Below are 18,415 nucleotides of genomic sequence, written 5' to 3'. Positions count from 1 at the left end.
CAGTTTCGTTTGTACAGCTTGCTTGGCCCGTTGTGTCAAGTCACTCTGGTTCACACTGACCGTGTGCAATGCCATAAGAATCATCAGATCTTTCTCCCTCTCTGTCACAGATGCCATGGTTGCCCTTAGTTTGAAGATGTAATACGGTTCTATTCATCTCCTTATCATTCCACTGATTTCAAAACATAGTCAACTTCTTCCGCGACAACAAATCAAATCAAATCGTTATTTGTCACATGCGCCGAATACAACATTTGTAGACCTTACAGTGAAATGTTTACGTACAAGCCCTTAACCAACAATGCAGTTAAGAAAAAGTGTTAAGAATAAGTACAAAAATGAAAGAGCAACAATAAAATAACAGTAGCGAGGCCATATACAGAGGGTAGTGGTACAGAGTCAATGTACGGGGGCACTGGTTAGTCGAGGTAATAATGTGCATGTACTGTAGGTGGTTTGAAGTCAACCACCGTCCCAGTGGAACCTTAGCACAGGCCTATGCTAAGGTCCAGCCCTTTCCCAGGCCCTCAGATTGTTCTGGTGTTTGCAGGCCACTTTCACCTGGCCATTGAGGGCCAGCAACGTACGGTCTCTCCAGTCCCTATGAATTCCAACCATTAACCTTGTCCACACAACCACTACACGGTGCGACTTAGCACAGTCTTTCCTGACTGAAGACAGGCAGATCCACAGCATGTAGATAGTAAAGCCACTCTAATAGTCGAGTTCAGTGGCCTTTTTTGCTGTAACATGATGCAATGTTGTGAAAAACTTCCACAGGACAGTATAAAAAGTATAAGCCAAAAGAAATGCGCTGTTCAACACAACCTGAGGTTATGATTGAAATGGAGCCTCCCCTCTCTGTCTGTCTCTCTCACCTCTCAGACTCTACTAGAATTTCACAGCAGGTTATTGCTCTTCATCTCTCAATTTAAAAAACAGAGCAGTCCGCTTACGCCACATTGGCAGACTCTAACAAGCACCGTTTCTCACACATCTCTTTTATCTTTTATCTTGCAGTCCCTGGCACTCTCCGAGCCAAAATGGAGAGCAGGTCCCTTTTGTGACAGGTCCCTTTTGTGAGACTGAGACAGTGGAGTCGAACCGGGGGAACGCTCAACTCCCCAGGCATCACATCACTCTAGTCATATCAAGTGTTGAAATAACAACAGAAATGTATTTAGAAATCGTTTTTTTGGTGAATCATAGCTTGTGAGGCCATTATAAATCAGTTCCTGTCTTATTTTCACTTTTCTGAATTGATTTCTGCTGTATTAGTGCTAGTGTGTTATGCTGTTATTAACCTGTCTAGGATCAGCGTGCCGCTAGCGGCACTCCCCCCCCCCCCCCCACTGAAAAACCAGTGCCGCGAAATTCAAAAAAAATATTTTTTTAAAATATTTAACTTTCACACATTAAAGTCCAATACAGCTAATGAAAGACACAGATCTTATGAATCCAGTCAACATTTCCGATTTTTAAAATGTTTTACAGGGAAGACACAATATGTAAAGATGTACATCTATTACCTAAAAACACATTAGCATATTCCACCATCTTTTATTTGTCCACCAACACCAGTAGCCATCACCAATTCGGCTAAACTAAGATATTTATAGCCCCTAACCAACAAAAAAACTCATTAGATGACAGTCTGATAACATATTTATGGTATGGGATAGGTTTTGTTAGAAAAAAGTGCATATTTCAGGTAGATGGCATAGTTTACAATTGCACCCACCATCACAAATGGACTAGAATAATTACAATGAGCAACGTGTTTACCTAACTACTAATCATCAAACATTTCGTAAAAATACACAGCATACACGAATCGAAAGACACAGATCCTGTGAATACAGACAATATTTCAGATTTTCTAAGTGTCTTACAGCGAAAACACAATAAATCGTTATATTAGCTTAGCACATAGCAATTAGCAGCCCAGCATTGATTCTAGCCAAAGTGAGCGATAAAAGTCAACATCGCCAAAAGATATTAATTTTTTCACTAACCTTCTCAGAATTCTTCCGATGACACTCCTGTAACATCACATTACAACATGCATATACAGTTTGATCGAAAATGTTTATATTTAGCCACCAAAATCATGGTTAGACAATGTGAAATGTAGACAAGCTGGTAAAGAAAACGTCCTTGCGCCACTTAGACAGTGATCTACTCTTATACATAAATACTCATAAACGTGACTAAAAAATATAGGGTGGACAGGGATTGATAGACAATTTAATTCTTAATACAATTGCGTTATTACATTTTTTAATTTATCCTTACTTTTCAATACAGTTTGCGCCAAGCGAAGCTACGTCAAAAAACATGGCGTCCTAAGCCACTAAAATGTTTCGACAGAAACACGATTTATCATAATAAAAATGTCCTACCTTGAGCTGTTCTTCCATCAGTATCTTGGGCAAAGGATCCTTTCTTGGGAGAAATCGTCTTTTGGTGGAAAGCTGTCCTCTTGCCATGTGGAAATGTCAACTACGTTCGGGATGAACTGAAAAGCGTGACCAACTTTTCACATCGTTGCAAAAATAAATGTCCCAAAATCGCACTAAACGGATATAAATTGCTATAAAACGCTTTAAATTAACTACTTTGTGATGTTTGTAACTCCTATAACGAGTGAAAAGATGACCGGAGAAATATAACAGGCTAAACTAATGCTTGGAACAGGAGAGGGTCGGTGTCTTCCACGCGCGTTACGCAGCAAGAAAAGACTTGCTAGCTAAAGGTTTTTTTCATTTGTAGGGCCTGTGAACGAGCAATCGAGCCCGTTGGAATCGTCATCACGTAAAGGCATCCAGGGGAAGACGTAAGAAGTGTCCGTATAGTCATAGCAACGACAGTGCCCGTTTAAATGACTTCAGAAAAGTGGCCAACGTTTCTCAAATCTGACTCCATGTCAGGGAAATTGCTGTAGAATGGGCTCTGTTCCACTTAGAGACAAAATTTCAACTCCTATAGAAACTATAGACTGTTTTCTATCCAATAATAATAATAATATGCATATTGTACGATCAAGGATTTTGTGGGAAGCCGTTTAAAAAATTAGCCACATTAGCATAAATAGTCTAAACAGCGCCCCCATCCCCAACAGGTTAATCGTTGCAGAGTAATATGCTTAAGCTAAAGTTTGGATTGAACGAGAGACATTTCTCTATAATCTCACCATTGGTGTCATTTCCTGAAACTACAGCAAATGACAATCAAATGCACATTACAAAGATGACAGAGTCCTGCATGCTTTGGCTAATGTCTTGTCTACATGGATTGGAGTGAGTCCTGAAGACATGTTGGCCTGCTAACCAGTATTCCAGTCATTCTCTGACATATCCTTACTCACTCAAAACGACCTTAACTAATTACCCGAGAGTAACCCTAGCATGATTCAGAGCCCTGTACCGCTGTTGTACGATAGCGATGCCGGTGATACGCTCCTTTGAAGGGATGGCTTGCGCTAGTTTTATCGGTGCGGTTGCGGTTTGATCGATGTGTGTACAACTCATTGGCTAAACGCTACCAGATACCATAGATGCTATAACAAAGTTCAGATACCACCACCCCCCATCACACGCACACGCACACACACTTCTCTGATGGGGCCCCCTGTGCAGTGCAGTACACCAGGTGGTGAGCAGAACCCAACAGATGTAGTACTGAACTAGAGGCTACATCTGCCTAACCAGAGCCACGCAGACTGGGTTCAACCATAGTGATGTATAGGAGCTGTCAGAGTCCAAACCCCAGCCCATCTATTAGGGCAGCGTCATGGTTTCATGTGGCAACTGAGTTTGTGTGTGACTGTCTGTAAGTGCATGTGTGGATGTGTGTATAAAGGGGGAAGGTGTTGGAGGATGTTTTAGGTGGGTGGGTGGAGTGTTGGTAGAAGAAGAACAGCTCATGCCATGCAAAAAAAATGTAAGTAAAAGAAATAGATTAGGAATGAATAGCAATACGTGTTAAAATTTGGTAAGAGAGAGTGATAGAGAAAAAGAAAGCGACAGCAAGAGAGGGAGAGATAACGTGTGTGTGTGTGTGTGTGTCTGTGTGTGTGTGTGTGTAACGTTCCTCTTCATAAACTCCAGTCCTGGGAGATGGAGTGCACTGCCAGGTCGCTGCTCTGACTGTCTTCTGGGAAATGCTGGGTCACTGTGAAATAACTCAGGGATATTTACCATTGACCATTTGTCTTAACCCCAAACGCACATAAAAACCCCAGCGCCTGTCATGGTGTTAGACCCTCGCCCAAACATTCAGAGCCCCAGGAGCCCCCCTCAACTCTCCTCTCACCCTCCTCTCTCGCTAAACCGTCGCTCCATAAAGCTATCTTCTGACTAACCTCTGAACTGTCTTTCTGGACGTGGAACTAGGACCGAAGACAGAAGTTGACCGTCAATTCTAAAAAGTGAATTCCTCTCTCAAGTTGTCTGAATGCCATTTATACAGAGAAACAGGGAGATGGGTTTAGAACTTCCTGGTACAGTAGCTAGCTACCCCCCTCCCTTGCCCCACCAAATACTGCTTACTTAAGCAATGATGGTCTACCCCCAATAGAGCCCCCCCCCCCCCCCCCCCCCCCCCATGTCTGCCACATCCATGGTCCTCTGCATTACTCCAGGGCTCTCTAAACAAGCCTATCCTAGCCCACCACCGTGCTAAAGTCCCCCTATAGATCAGTTACAGAAGGGGGCTCAGCCATTCTCTATGTCTATTTACTCAGCCAAAGGTGTTATTGCTGCCCATGCAGACCAAATGATAACATGCATTTAAACATAATCATACTTAGGTGCCTATAATCTGAGGCTGTTTGAGGAGATTGGTGGTAATGGGATATGGAGATGGGAGAAGGTAGCTGGCGGCTGTTGATTGGGCCTGCTGTCAATTTGGGGATGGGCATGCTAGTTTTTACAGAGAGGAGAGTGTGATGTCATTTAAGCTGTGGATCACATTCAGACCGTGACCCTGCTGCAGTCTACAGGCAATGGGCCTTACTCAGACGAGGCACCAGGTTGGTCCACACTTTTAAAGAGAGATAATATATTAGAGATCACCCTTTACTGGCCCTTTGAGGTGGGTTCCAACAAGGGTGGATGCAGTCCAGGAGTTTAAGAACCAATAGAGCACCACTAGCTCTCACCAACCAAGAAGGTGGAAAAGCGGTTGAGGATGTTGGATCTGTGGCAAGCAGGGATGTTCAGAGCCACATTGTATGCGCCAAGGCCATCCTAAGAAACAGAGAGAAAAGATGAAGATACTATAAATCCTCCCACTTGTGTAAGAGCCCAGACAAACAGGACTAGCACCTGACGGATCTCACAATATCCAGGCTAGGGACCATATAGGCTACTGTTTCTGGCTCGTGTGGGCGTCTGTTGCCGGGGGAGATCAATGTTCCTCTCCATCGGCCTCTGTGTGAAGTGTAGTAAAAAAAATCCTGTCTCGCCGGTCCTAATTGATGTACAGTTTCCTCTGTGTCCAGGCACTGCTTTCGGGAGGCTAGGCAGTTTGAAAGGAGAGGAAATGGGGGGGGGGGGGGGGGGGCACGAAGGGGTCAAGTCGTCTCGTTTGTGCTGGTCCCTAGGAACAATGACAGGGGGCTGCTGTAGTGAGGGGGTAGTGGGGTGAACGTACCCGAGACAGAGGGGTTAGATGTGAAGAGGACGGGGCGTGTGTGTGGGGGGGGGGGACGACACATGGATGTTGCCAGAAGCAGCAAGGAGTTGGAGAATGTGAAGAGAACTGGACGGAATCATTCAGTAAGTCATGCAGCCCAAGAGCGTCATAAAGGCAATGTGATTTTCATACAGTGGGCTTTAAACATCAACATCAGCAAGCAAGTTTGCCCTGAGGGTTGTTACTGAATTAGCAAATGCTACTTACCATTGTTTTTAATGAGTTGACTTCTGCTTTGGGTATGGTATTGTGTTTTTTTATGTTCAGCAGCAAGGAGGCCATGCAATACTGATTGTTTATTTGATTAGGTCATTTTCTTGTTCGGTAAACTTTGTCATGCATAAACACACACTACTACACCTTTCACAGACACACACACTCATGTTAACACACAATCACTCGCTCTTCAATACATTTACTTATTCATATTTCCCCCTGTTTTCAGGTTGGCATTTCTCCCACACGAAACCAAGTCGCTTATCTATTTGTGCATTCGGAAGCAGTCCATTGTCCGAGGGTTGGAAGTTGCCAGGTTCTCTTGTGGTGTGGTATTTTACATTTAAAAAAGGACCACCCATTGGGCTCGGAGGGGACAAATTCCCATCGAGACGTCTGTTCGGAATATTAATTGGCTTCTCCTGGGAAAACTGCCCACTGATTGAGCCACTCCAAACCCAGTGTCCCTGCTTCCGGCCTCTGGGGAGTGGGTGTATGCGCCAAGCCCGGGGTCTGATCCTCACCCAGTCAATTGTGTGCGTCACACACAGTTAGAGCATAACTCCGAAATGTGGTTATTTTCAGACTTCGTACAGTCATGTAAAGACAGAGAAGGTTGGTGTGTCTATGTGCCAGTTAAATGATGCACAAGCCTATTGACAATCATAATGGATAGCGTTTAAGATTCCATTTTCTCTGTCTCAAAACACTTTACATTGTACGGGGGTAACTAACCCAATCCACCACCAATAGGTGCACTGGGATATTTTCAGACCCAGCCAGAGATCCTATAGTGAACATGAACTGTTTTGGTCCCTCAGTCACCAGTATCAAGGCTATAGGGTATCTTATGGCAATCAGTAACAGGCCTTTATTTAGACCTGTCCCTCAGAGCAGCTGACAAGACAGACTGTCTATGTGATTAGTTCCACACCACAGTTGGGCAGTGCAAGCTCTAGTGGGGGCCCCAAGCGAGATTTGGTTGGGCCCCCCCCCCCACCTCACAGCAAAACATTAGTGTGTCAACCCCCTTGACAGTAGAGAGAAATTGAAGTTAATTTCCTACAATTCTACACATTGCCATGGGGCAGAGAGAAAACATACTTAAGCCATGTTATTGATATTTGCATGAGAATTACTAACAAAATCTATGGGGACCTTCTCTGGTCAGAAATAAGCTATAGGTCTACACAGACAAGGTAGCTCAATGAAGACAACCCAAGAAATATATAAAGTGACATTTAGCAGACGCTTTTATCCAAAGCGACTTAGTCATGCGCACATGTATTTCTACTTCTGGGTGGCCCTGGGAATGAAACCTCACAACCCTGGCTATGCAAGTATCCCACCCGGGCCCGAGACGAACATGGCTCACCTACCAGACTACGCAGGTTCCTGTTAAATGAGGTGGAACACCTCAACCAGGACAAGACAGGTTTGTGACACGCAACATATTGATTGGGCCATGAGCAAGACAATGGACAAGGCAACACTTTAAATCAAATATACCATTTTATGAAAATATTTTTGAAATGTTGTAAGTGAAACTATCTGGCCATAGTCCGTTTTAACGTCGCCATTATAAATAACAGGCGGTGATACATACCCAGATGGTGGCTTGCACACGACTCAGACAACTAGAATACCTAGGATTACAATCACATTAGCGTCACTTTAAGAGCAATAAATGATCAGATTATGAATAGTTACGAATACCCAAGCAAAGCCACCATCACCGCGGCGCTCTCCCATTAAAAAAATAAAAAGCCAAAACCCCCTGAAAGCAGGGCAAATTGTTTACAACAGACACCGCTATAAGCTAGCACCAACCAGACCTCAAACATTTGTAGTCTCGCGCTCCTGGCACACTGCCCTAACAGGTGCTCCACCCCAGACACAAATGCACCACGGGTTATAAACGAAACCAAGGGCGTGAACTGCAGTGAAAGAGAGAGCATAGTTAATTAAGGGATGTTCCAATCACGGGAGGAGGGTGGTTGAAAAAGTTCCTACAATTAAGCACAGCAAATCTCCAAGTCACAGCACACATGCAACCAATGAATGGCAATCAGCGGTCGATCAAGGTCAATTACTTGCGAGATCATGCAAAGATCAGTGAAAATGCAATTCATATAAGAGCTAAAGTCCACCCTATAACACAAGCGCCATGCTCTACCAACTGAGCCATGCCGGACCAAAGATAGGCGGATGGGTTGAGGATGATGCTTAGCAACATGCCTTGTCATAGGGCGAGAGCGTTCATTGTATTTCAGTGCACTGCTGGGACTGAGCCTACACCCCAGCATGTGACTTGGCCTGGGAGCACACTGGCGGGGGAAAACATCCATGTGAAACATGTCATCTGTCCACTCCTAAGTGCTACCATTTCCCCATTAGAAGAGCAGGGATACTGATGGCTTTTTCAGATGGGCTGGGCTGCTTTCAACTGAAGTCATCTCTCTCCCTCTCTTTCCCTCCTTATTGCTTCATTTTCTCGCTCTTCTCTGCCTCCCCCTCTTTCCTTCCTGTCTAGGAATCGATTCCAAGGTGCCAAACTGATGTCTTCCAATCGGATCACTGGAAACAGGTGCTAGATATCCTCCTCCCACCTTGATCAGCCAATGAACTAGGTGCAGAGCCAGATCATATAATATGGTGGAAATGACTGTATGTAATTGTCATTGACACTTAAAAAGAATAAGGTAATTACATTACATAAGTGGATACTTCACTTCTATAAACAGCTACAGTGGTAGTTTTAATTCAGCAAGTTACATCTTTCTCTCACACCTTGATGAATGTTTCTATTATGCCTAAAAGGTTACAATACACTGTCACTGTCACTCTCACTTCTCGGGTTTCAAAAACAATGACTGATGCCATATAAAACTATGCGTATAGTGATTCTGATGATGATTTAAAAAACATACTGTACAATAACATGGATACAATTATATTTTTGACCGACTGGATCGATTCGGTCTTATGCAGAAACATTTGAAATGGTGTTTTATTACATTGGATAAAAGTAGAGACTCAGAGCTAGAAAATTGTATTTCATACACTACAGTTGAGGAACAATGGGAGAGTCATTCTGCTTTGAAAGTTGATAAACTTTGTCTATACTCTTTCAGCATTGTTCACATCCTCTGAAGCCTAGCCCCACCATCTCTTTTAACGATTCACATTCATGACATCAGCAGCCTGGTGGTCCAAACTAGCATAACCGGTGTATTTTAACACCAATAAACCCATCCCTTTAAAAATACATTTTGTATGTCAATCTTGCAAACCAGGCAACTAAAAGCAACTTTCTAAACAATGTTTTGGTTTGTTTCTAGCTTGTTAGCATAGCTAGCTAACGTTAAGTTAGTTAGCTAGCCAGTTCAAATAATGACCACATCATATAGCTGATAACGGCTTAACTTTAGCTAATTTGTATTAATTATTACAGGAAAATATACTCACAACAAGATCATTACTTACAAGTTAATGGCATGCTAATTACAGAAAAAATCTTGCCAGTTGTGAGTGCGGCAAAATAAAAGCAGGGCATTCATTATAGGCTTATTTGACTTTGGTGCAAGTCATGTTGTTCTTCACATTACCGTCTCTGGTAAACACACACTATATCAAATATAATCAAAGTTGATTTGTCACATGCACAGGATACAGAAGGTGTTATGGTACAGTGAAAGGGTACCTTGCATAGTAGAGTCTTTTGATTAGACATGTAGCTAGCTAGCTCATGACATTACTACCTTGCATGAATCTGCAGATAGCAAATCAACTAGATTCAATGTTAGCTAGTTAACATTAGGCTATAACTATCAATGCAAATGGCTCTGAGATACAAATAATATTACTACTCAGATCATACATGTAACATTAGCTAGCGAGCCAGCCAGCTAACGTTAGCTAGCTAGCTAACAGCACGCTTTAACTTGCAATGAAAACAACTTTCTGACTAAATTTGAAACGTATAATATCGGAAAATGTAGCTTGCCAGGCTCTCTTACCCGTCCGTATACATGGATAAATACTCCTTCCTCTATGTCACAGATGCCATGGTTGCCCTTAGTTTGAAGATGTGATCCGGAGACAGGTGTTTTATACAACAGCCTTCTGTGTGTCCTGTTTTTGACTCCCTCCACATATTTGCAATTAAAAGACAGAATTTTCTCCATCTCCTTAGCTGTCATATGCTGCTTCCACCGGGCATTCCACTGATTTCCAAAACTCTGTCCTCCAGAAAGTGGAGAACAACACTTTTGCAGTTATTTGTGATATCTTTCATTAAAGCTGTATTAGAAAGGGTTACCTACACATACTGAGCAGCCCTTTGTTATAGACAGAAGCGTGCTACATGGCAGACCAATCCGAACTCATCTCTCAGCATGTCCAGTCCATCCATTATCTCAGCCAATCATGGCTAGCGGGAAGGTTCCTGACTTTTTCTGTGGCTAAACCAACTAGCCTCTATTTTACTCATATTTACAGATGGCATACAAGTTTGTTATTAAGGAACATGGAAGTTTACATGTTCCAGAAAGCATTTCTGCCATAAAACACACTTTGATCAAAAATAAATGTTTACGTTCGAATGCTTGTGACGCAAGACATACGCCTAGTTTCCTGAAACGAGTCACATTTTATGGTCCTCCTATGCCTTGTGTCCATACTATAAAACTGTGGTTTCAAAAATCACAATAGCTTCCAAAAGGTGTGATTCATAGTAGTAGAGAATAGGAAAATGGCACTTGGTCCCCTGGTGTTGTGAAGCTTGTAAATATTTCCTTGAGTTGACCTTCAAAAGGTGGCAGCACTGACAATCTTTAAAGAGAGCTTTGCTGGTAGGGAAGCAAAGTCCCCTGCTTTAAATTGAAAAACATTAACGTTTTTTTCACGGTTGTAATGTTTTTCTGCAGAGTAGCCTCTCCCAGTAAAGCTCCAGAGCCTTACAACATGCAGACAGGAGGAAGGAGGTACCCCCTGTTGCTCCAGCTGACGGAAGAGAAAGAACGAGAAAACAAATGAGAAAAACAAGGCTTCTGAGAGAACTGCCTTCTCTCAGGCTCGCTCTTTAACTCTTTCTGTCTACCTCTCTGTCTCAACTTGACTAAACAGTACAATTCTGAGATTGATATTGGGTTGGTTTAAATGTTATGAATTCCAGCTTATAGAGAGGTGTTATGCAGCATAATGTTTATCCATATCAACTAGATTCCTTGTTCCCCCACCCTATTCAATAAGTAGGTCATGTATTGTGCAATAAAATATAGACAACCATTTTGTTTCTAGAGTATTTTCTCTTTTATTGCAAATACAATACAAAAGTTAAGCTTCTTTTTAAGACAGTACAGTAACACGTTAAGCTAGCTGAAGAAAATGACAATTTGTTCAGGTGCATCAGAAAAAAAAACATCAATACTGAGATAGTACTGTATGTGTCAGGACGTTAAAAAAGAAAGTCCTTCGAAAAGACAGGGATGCTGGTACCTCTAATAACACAAACATATTAGCCACAGCGTAAACATAACTAATTGTAAAACTTTGTCATTATGCTCAAAACGTATTTCCAGTTTAGAATCCAAACTTCACAATTAACAATAATCCGTACACAACTAGATAACAAAAAAATGACAAATTAAACACTTAAAATAGAAACATTTACATACGATAAATAAAGCATGATGATTACAGTTTGTGTCATTTTTTAAGTAACCCCCTCGGCTAAAAAGACCGGTTTATATGACATTTAATATCCAGAAGGTAACTTATTTTGAAGACAAATTAATTAATTGTATAAAATATAAAATAAAGAATAAAATGCTAAATAATAATTACTTTGAAAATAAAATTAAGCTAATAAATAAATTAAAGGGCTAAGACTGAGAGGGGGCGGGAGGGGGTGAGAGGTGGATCAGGCAGGGGGCTGTAAAACGACACTGGCGTGATGGTGGACTGCAGGGGACGCCCGAGAGGTCAAAGGGCACTTCCTGTGGCTGTCAAACACATGCTGTCAGACGGTAAGTAGAATCTCAGCTGTGACTTCTCTCTTCTATAGGTTGTGCTGTAGCACACACACATCCTATCACCCAACCTCTGATATGCTAGGCACTAACGGTGCAAAAGGCTGGAATCTCCTGCACAAAACGATAACGTCCAAACTTCTTCCCTTGCCATTCACAACATGCCCCTCTTACATCTAAGAACGTGCTATAATCATAATAAATCATTGATGGAGAAACCCTAAACTGCACAAATACAAATGTAGTTCATTTTGTTGGATGCCACAGCACATATAAGCACAATGCACTGCAGGAAGACAAACAAAAACTAACACAACCAAAAAAGGACAGAGATTTACTGCCTGTAAAAAATTTCACCAGAGAATTGAGGCCATAGAATAGATAACTGCACTACTGTGGTTTACTGCTGAACTGGATAAAAATAAAGCTTTTTCTCTACAAATACGTGTTTAAAATCCCCCAGAATAGCAAACTGCCAGAGTAAAAAAGGTAAGAAAACATACACAGTACCTACTAAAAATATCAACAATTTAAACAGTCCTCACAGAGGATTTCTCAATGCTCAAAATATGTTTCATCAATACACACAAAAAAAGGCACGTTGTGAGCCATTCGGATCTAATTTCACTTCTCTCAAGTCCAGCTTCCTTCTTCTTCTTTGTTGTCTTCTCCTCTGTTGTAAATTCAAGTGTCTGTTTGCTGGGAGCTAGATGTTGGAATGTGGTGACAAAGTCTCCCTCTGCAAGATGGGCATGTCTATCAGTCTATGTAAGTCTGTGTGTAGCTGACTGTGTCCTCAGGGCCGGGAGAGCTGTGTGTACACTGGCTGCTGGTCCCAGTGATGCTGGGGACTTTGGGTCTGTGGCACGGAGGGCACTCCTGTTGTGTCTGCGATGGGGGTGTACATGGGCCTCTGGCTGGGGCTCATGTAGCTGCTGAAGGAGTAGAGCCCTGAGCCCTGGCCCCCGGCTGCGTGGCTGTAGTAGGAGTTGGTGCCGCCCTGGTGGTCAGAAAAGTCATACTGGGCGCGGGTGATGGAGGGGTAGGCGGAAGAGCTGTAGTGTTGCAGGTTGAAGGAGCCGTATGTGACGTGTTGCGGGGGGGAGGAGTTCTGCTGATCGTTGTAGTGGCTGGGGCTCAGCTGCTCTGTCTTGATGTGTGTGGGGGTCCTCTGGTTCTGGCCCTGCTCCCCTCCACTACCCAGCGTGGTCAGGGAGTGCTGCTGCTGACTCTGGCTCTTGGTCATCCAGCTGTGCCCTGCGGTGCCCCCTGCTGCCTGGCTGACTGCGGAGCTGCTGATGCCATAGGTGCCGTTGTAGGAGACCTGGCCAGCGGCAGTGCCAGGAGCGCCTGGGTGACCGTTGGGGGGCAGGTACTGGTCAAACTCGTTGACATCGAAGGTATCGATGTGGGAGATGACGTCGCTGCTCAGCTCACCGATGTCCACATCGCGGAAGTCAATGTTGAGCTGACGACCCGTGCCTTCCTGTAAGGGGCGACCCTCGCGCTTCAGGTCCACCTTGCCCACTTGGATGTCGGTCTTAGGTGTGGTGGGAGGGGTGGGGGGCCCTTGGGACTGGCCTGAGAGAGAGAGGGTGGGTTACATATAGAATACCTATTTCTGTAATACAAATCTCAGAGCAAGAGCAGACCCATGGATTTAATTGAAAAGGAAAAATAAGGGCTGTACAAGTGGTCAAGCATGAGTGGAATAAGAAATGGGTCTAGACATCAAGTTAAACTAACAGAGAACATATATGATAATATCAGTCATCGGCTTTTCAAACAATCTATTTCATACAGGTTTATTCTTATAAAAAGTCTAGCAGCATTGAAGTGTCAAATATACATTGATGAACACATGTTGAATGAGACCAATGCAATAGGCACTACGCATTTTATTTCTTCTTACCGGAGTGTTCTCCGGGGGAGTGCACTTCTCCTATGCTAGAGGCTGGAGAGTCAGCTTGCTGGAGCGCCTTGAAGATCGCTCCTGGCGATATGTGCGTCTGCTCGGTGCCGTCCTCAGACTCGCTTTGTCCGTTCTTCATGGACTTCCTTCGCCGGGGCTGGTACTTGTAGTCGGGGTGGTCTTTCTTGTGCTGTACCCTCAGGCGCTCTGCCTCCTCCACGAACGGACGTTTCTCTCCCTCATTGAGTAGCCTGTGCGTGAAAGGCAAATAGATACATGAGTAAATCAAATATTAAATTGACAACCAAATAGTTTACTACGAAGGTTAAATGATCACAGTATCGAGTTCACATGCGAGCGTGAAATGCATGAGTAAAATTAGAATTGAGTTTGCCTATTAAATAAAACTATTTTCAGTAATAAGACCACAAACGCGATGCCACTCGAAATAAACCTTTGGAAGTAATGACAGAGAGGAGTGAGACTCACCTCCATAGTTTCCCCAGAGTTTTGCTCAGCTCCGCGTTGTGCAGATGAGGGTACTGATCAGCCAGCTTTCTCCGGGCGGCTTGCGCCCAAACCATAAACGCGTTCATCGGTCTCTTGACGTGGGGCTTGTTCTTACTAGATCCGTTCACTCGGACTGGCATTGGCACCAGGGTCCAGTCGTAGCCCTTCAGCACCTGGGACACCGCGTCGCGGATGCACACAGGGAACTTGTCATCGTCGTCCTTCTTGAACTCGACGATGGGACCGTCCGGACCCATCAGCAGACCGTTCTCTGAAGGTCTGGTGTTCTCGGTGTCTGAGCCAGAGCCGGAAGGGCACGGGGATCCCGCAGAGTCCTCGGACATGCTCGGGCTCGGTGCGTCAGAGAGACATTTGTCTTGTTCGTCTGTCATTTTCAGGAAGGGGTCGAGTAGATTCATACGAAAAATGTTGTCGAACAATTACGCACAAAATATGAAAGTACGGCTCTTGAGGGTGAGATCCCTAGAGATGCTTTACACACGAGGAAAAGTTTGACCAAAGTATTTAAAATGTCCAAAAGTGGATAAAAAGTAACAGTAGACGTTATTTGCTCCTGCAATGAGGCAGTCAACTGCACAAAGCCTTTTGGAGAGAGAATGTCTTTATGCATATGCCGTTCTAAAATATTGTATAATAACCTAGTTTTGTTTGCAGGCGTCTCCACACTCGAGCAACAGCTGATGATTTGCGGCAACTTTTTTTCCCAGATAAAAAGAGAAAGTGTTCTAGTCTGTCTCCAAATAGTATCTCCAGAACGTGTGCGTGCTTTGAACTGAAATCCTTCGCAAGCGGACTTTATAAGTGAGTTACTGTGCGGCTACAGAATACCGGAGAATAACCAAATGTGATTGGTCGACAGAGCATAACGAACTGAAGGAATTGGATCCCTACGCCCCCCTCCCGTCCACACACACAGCATATGCACAGACAGTTTTACATTTTGTGTACAATACTGATGTAGGTATAATAATTAAAGTACTGAAATTGATTTTGGTTTACAAATATATGTTTATATTCTTAAATCAGAGACTATTCGAGTGTGTCATCCATACACTTATATTTAAATATTCTTATTCCATTCCTTTACTTAGATTTGTGTGTACTAGGTATCTGTTGTGGAATTGTTAGATATTACTTGTTAGATATTGCTGCACTGTCGGGAAACTAGAAGCACAAGCATTTCGCTACACTCGCAATAACATCTGCTAACCATGTGTATATGACCAATAAAAAATGATCTGATTTGATTTGTTTAACTCACACCTTCAAAGTTAAACCAGTAAAAAAAAAAACTAATACTTGACGAAATAAAACATTGAGGATGAAATCATGGAAATAGGCCCACCAATTGTGTTTCCATTATGACTCAATTTGTCTGCATGCAAAATCCCATGTCGAAAGGCATACAAAGTCATACCTTCATACAATCGAGGGTCTGTAGTGACCATGCCCTACGGCTATTATGTGGGACAAACAAAGGCCACAGCAGATACATTACAAATATATTTTAAAAAACAATTTATTCGATGCATACCAAACCAATTATTATTTTTACTGGTTCAAAATGTCCATACAGTCTTTACCGTTTGGTTTGCAGAGAGGGATTGAAGGCGAAATGAAATGTTTGTCCATGCATGCCATGATAACATATGCCCATAGGGGGAGACAGCAGCCCAGGAACTTACATTACAACGTGTGCCTTTTTCTGGGACATGAGGAACACAAGAAAAGGTTGAAACATTTGCACTGCTGCAACCGTAGAGGATGATTAATATTTTTTCTATTGACAGCGCTGGAGATAAAAGCAGTGGTCAAAATTCTCCTATAAAATCGAACAAGTATTTCCTCACCCAAGCTCACCATGCACTTTTCCATTGATAAATAATATTTATATCTCCCTCAAAACACAGAAATATGTATGTCTCACCTAGAGATCTCCGTAATAAAGTCGGTGTACACTGGGAGTGGCTTGGTCATTCACAGTCCCTTCCGAACGAACCCATGTCGTTTGGTTGTTTATTTGGCTTTGTAAAGTTGTGGAAATTTGATTGAGGTTGTAATGTGTGTGTGTGCAACATGTGTTTTATTTCTCTCTCCCCCTCTCTGTTTCTATGCCTATTGCGGGCTGCTTAAGTGGAAGGGGACTCTGGATGTTGTAAAATTGTTTGTTTGTATTATGTCAGCCTGCCGAAATGTAGAATCAGTCAGTAATCCTATCTTCTCCTCAGTGCAATTAGAGCTCTGGTTCCAGATACAGAAACTCCCATGGTGTCTCCGCTCTTGTGCAGACATTTATTTACATTGAGCCTGTTTATTTAAGATATTCACTTTTAACATAAACAGAAGAGAGCATTTTAGACTTTTGTTAATAACCCATGCGCCACTAAACAGTGTCCTTGTTTGTTTATCGTCCTGAAAGGAATAAAGGCATCACTGAATACATTCACCAACAGAGCTCCAAGGATGATGATGAGGAAGATGAGGACTTACAATGTTGTTCTAAAGTTTCAAGGCCAAGGGAGGAAGGCACTGGATAACACTCTGTCGGGTGGAGTCAGGTGTTTTCTTACAATCAGCAAGCTAGTTCAATCTTCTAGCCCTGCAGGTCTGAAACTGGCTGGCATAGATACCAGACGGCAGCACCCCAACCTGGATTGGGTCATTCCAATTCACTTCTACGGAGAGGTGACATTATCTTTTTAAAATACATCAGAGTATTTAACTAATAATCAAATGAAATGACATTCATAAATTCACTACAAAACGTGCATACAATCCCTCATCTCAAAATAACATTTATATGATCAAAATAACAAACAGGGAGAAACTAAGCACAGGAAGTGCACCACACACTTGCAGGAAACAATGAGCTTGCAAGTAACAGTTCTAAAGTGAGTAATATTTACTTTTAAAAGTAGCAAAATGCATAATAACTAGCGAGCCATGTAATGTAAACAAAGTAGACTCCTGAATAAAGTTTTATAAATCGAATGCTTGTCTGCAGGGATGGACATTTAACTAGCCTGCTAGTTCGAGGCTAGTAGTTTTCAAACCAGGCTAGTAGAAAACATGCAAACCTAGACCGCCAGGCCAGTGAAATTTGTTATTTTCATATTTAATGGCACAGATTGAGATTCCAAGAGTTCCATCCCTGTTAATCTTAGAGTAATTATTAACATGAAAATACATGTTTTCAAAGTCTGTAAATTAAATATGATAAAAGTCAGAAAAATACGTATTTTCAACGCCCGGAAAATATGCATTTTCAACATCCGGGAAGAGACGTCAGTTCAACTTTAATTCAGAACCGAAAATGAACCTGATTTCAATGTCTGAAAAATACTTGTTTTTTACTGGCCTAATTAGAAAATGACATTGATCACAATGTTACAAATACTGGGATAATAACCTTACAGCGAGCGCAATAGCTAACATTCAGGCCTAAACTCAGCAAACAGGTAGACAACCAAATGGATGAAAGAGCGGGAGAATAAGACCATGATTTAATTAGACGTTCACACTGTGCAAGGCCGCATCATCACAAATGTTTTGAGGGGGGAAAAAAGGTGTGGCCTTGAGGTGGATTTACATGAATGAAATACTGTAAAGTCTAGTGAGACTTACTATTGAGAGTTAGAATAGGAGAATACAACAAGGTGCACATTTGAAATTTGGTTGTGCATCAACAGTTGCTCTCTTGTTATGTCAGTAACTGACTGTCACTTAATTAGCCCATGTCAGAGATAAAACGTTTTAGATGAGTAAACTAGTCTAGCCAGCTATCTAAACTTGTATTAATCATGATTGAATTGCATTTTTATTTAACTAGGCAAGTAAATTAACAACAAATTCTTATTTACAATGATAGCCTGGCAAGAGGCAATAGGCCTCATGTGGGGATGGGGAAAAAACCAAAAGTACAACAAAACGACAGAAGACGCTGGCAACAGCACAAATACAACGGCAAACAAACAGTCAATGTGCGCGTGTGTGCATGCAGGCATGAGTGTGGCGTGTGGTGTGTGTG

General features: G+C 42.6%; 1 protein-coding gene and 1 long non-coding RNA gene across 3 annotated transcripts in view; one reads left to right on the top strand and one right to left on the bottom strand.

Moving 5' to 3' along the window:
* The window catches only part of LOC129829189 (uncharacterized), a 32,593-nt gene extending 21,391 nt beyond the window's left edge, over positions 1–11,202 (top strand). For both annotated transcript variants that reach the window (XR_008755348.1, XR_008755347.1), the window contains 2 exons: positions 8,447–8,500; positions 10,842–11,202. This is a non-coding gene — a long non-coding RNA (uncharacterized LOC129829189). The remainder of the gene's footprint in view (positions 1–8,446; positions 8,501–10,841) is intronic.
* On the bottom strand, positions 11,203–15,170 carry LOC129829188 (transcription factor Sox-9-A-like). The gene is made up of 3 exons (XM_055890797.1): positions 14,347–15,170; positions 13,858–14,108; positions 11,203–13,526 (listed from the first exon to the last, which is right to left on the bottom strand). The coding sequence occupies exons 1-3, from the start codon at positions 14,784–14,786 to the stop codon at positions 12,742–12,744; spliced, it is 1,476 nt and encodes a 491-aa protein (XP_055746772.1). The 5' UTR covers positions 14,787–15,170; the 3' UTR covers positions 11,203–12,741.
* Between the last annotated feature and the right edge of the window lie 3,245 nt (positions 15,171–18,415).

The sequence above is a fragment of the Salvelinus fontinalis genome, chromosome 30 (assembly GCF_029448725.1).
Source record: "Salvelinus fontinalis isolate EN_2023a chromosome 30, ASM2944872v1, whole genome shotgun sequence".
Classification (NCBI taxonomy): Eukaryota; Metazoa; Chordata; class Actinopteri; order Salmoniformes; family Salmonidae; genus Salvelinus; species Salvelinus fontinalis.
This window is presented reverse-complemented; position numbering and strand designations above follow the sequence as displayed.

Excerpts from the sequence above, each read along its gene's own strand:
- LOC129829188 (XM_055890797.1), bottom strand. The coding sequence starts at position 14,786 with ATGAATCTACTCGACCCCTTCCTGAAAATGACAGACGAACAAGACAAA. Across the intron at positions 14,109-14,346 it reads ACTCTGGGGAAACTATGGAG|GCTACTCAATGAGGGAGAGA; the intron begins GTGAGTCTCACT and ends TTTCACGCACAG. Across the intron at positions 13,527-13,857 it reads CTCCCCCGGAGAACACTCCG|GCCAGTCCCAAGGGCCCCCC; the intron begins GTAAGAAGAAAT and ends TCTCTCTCTCAG.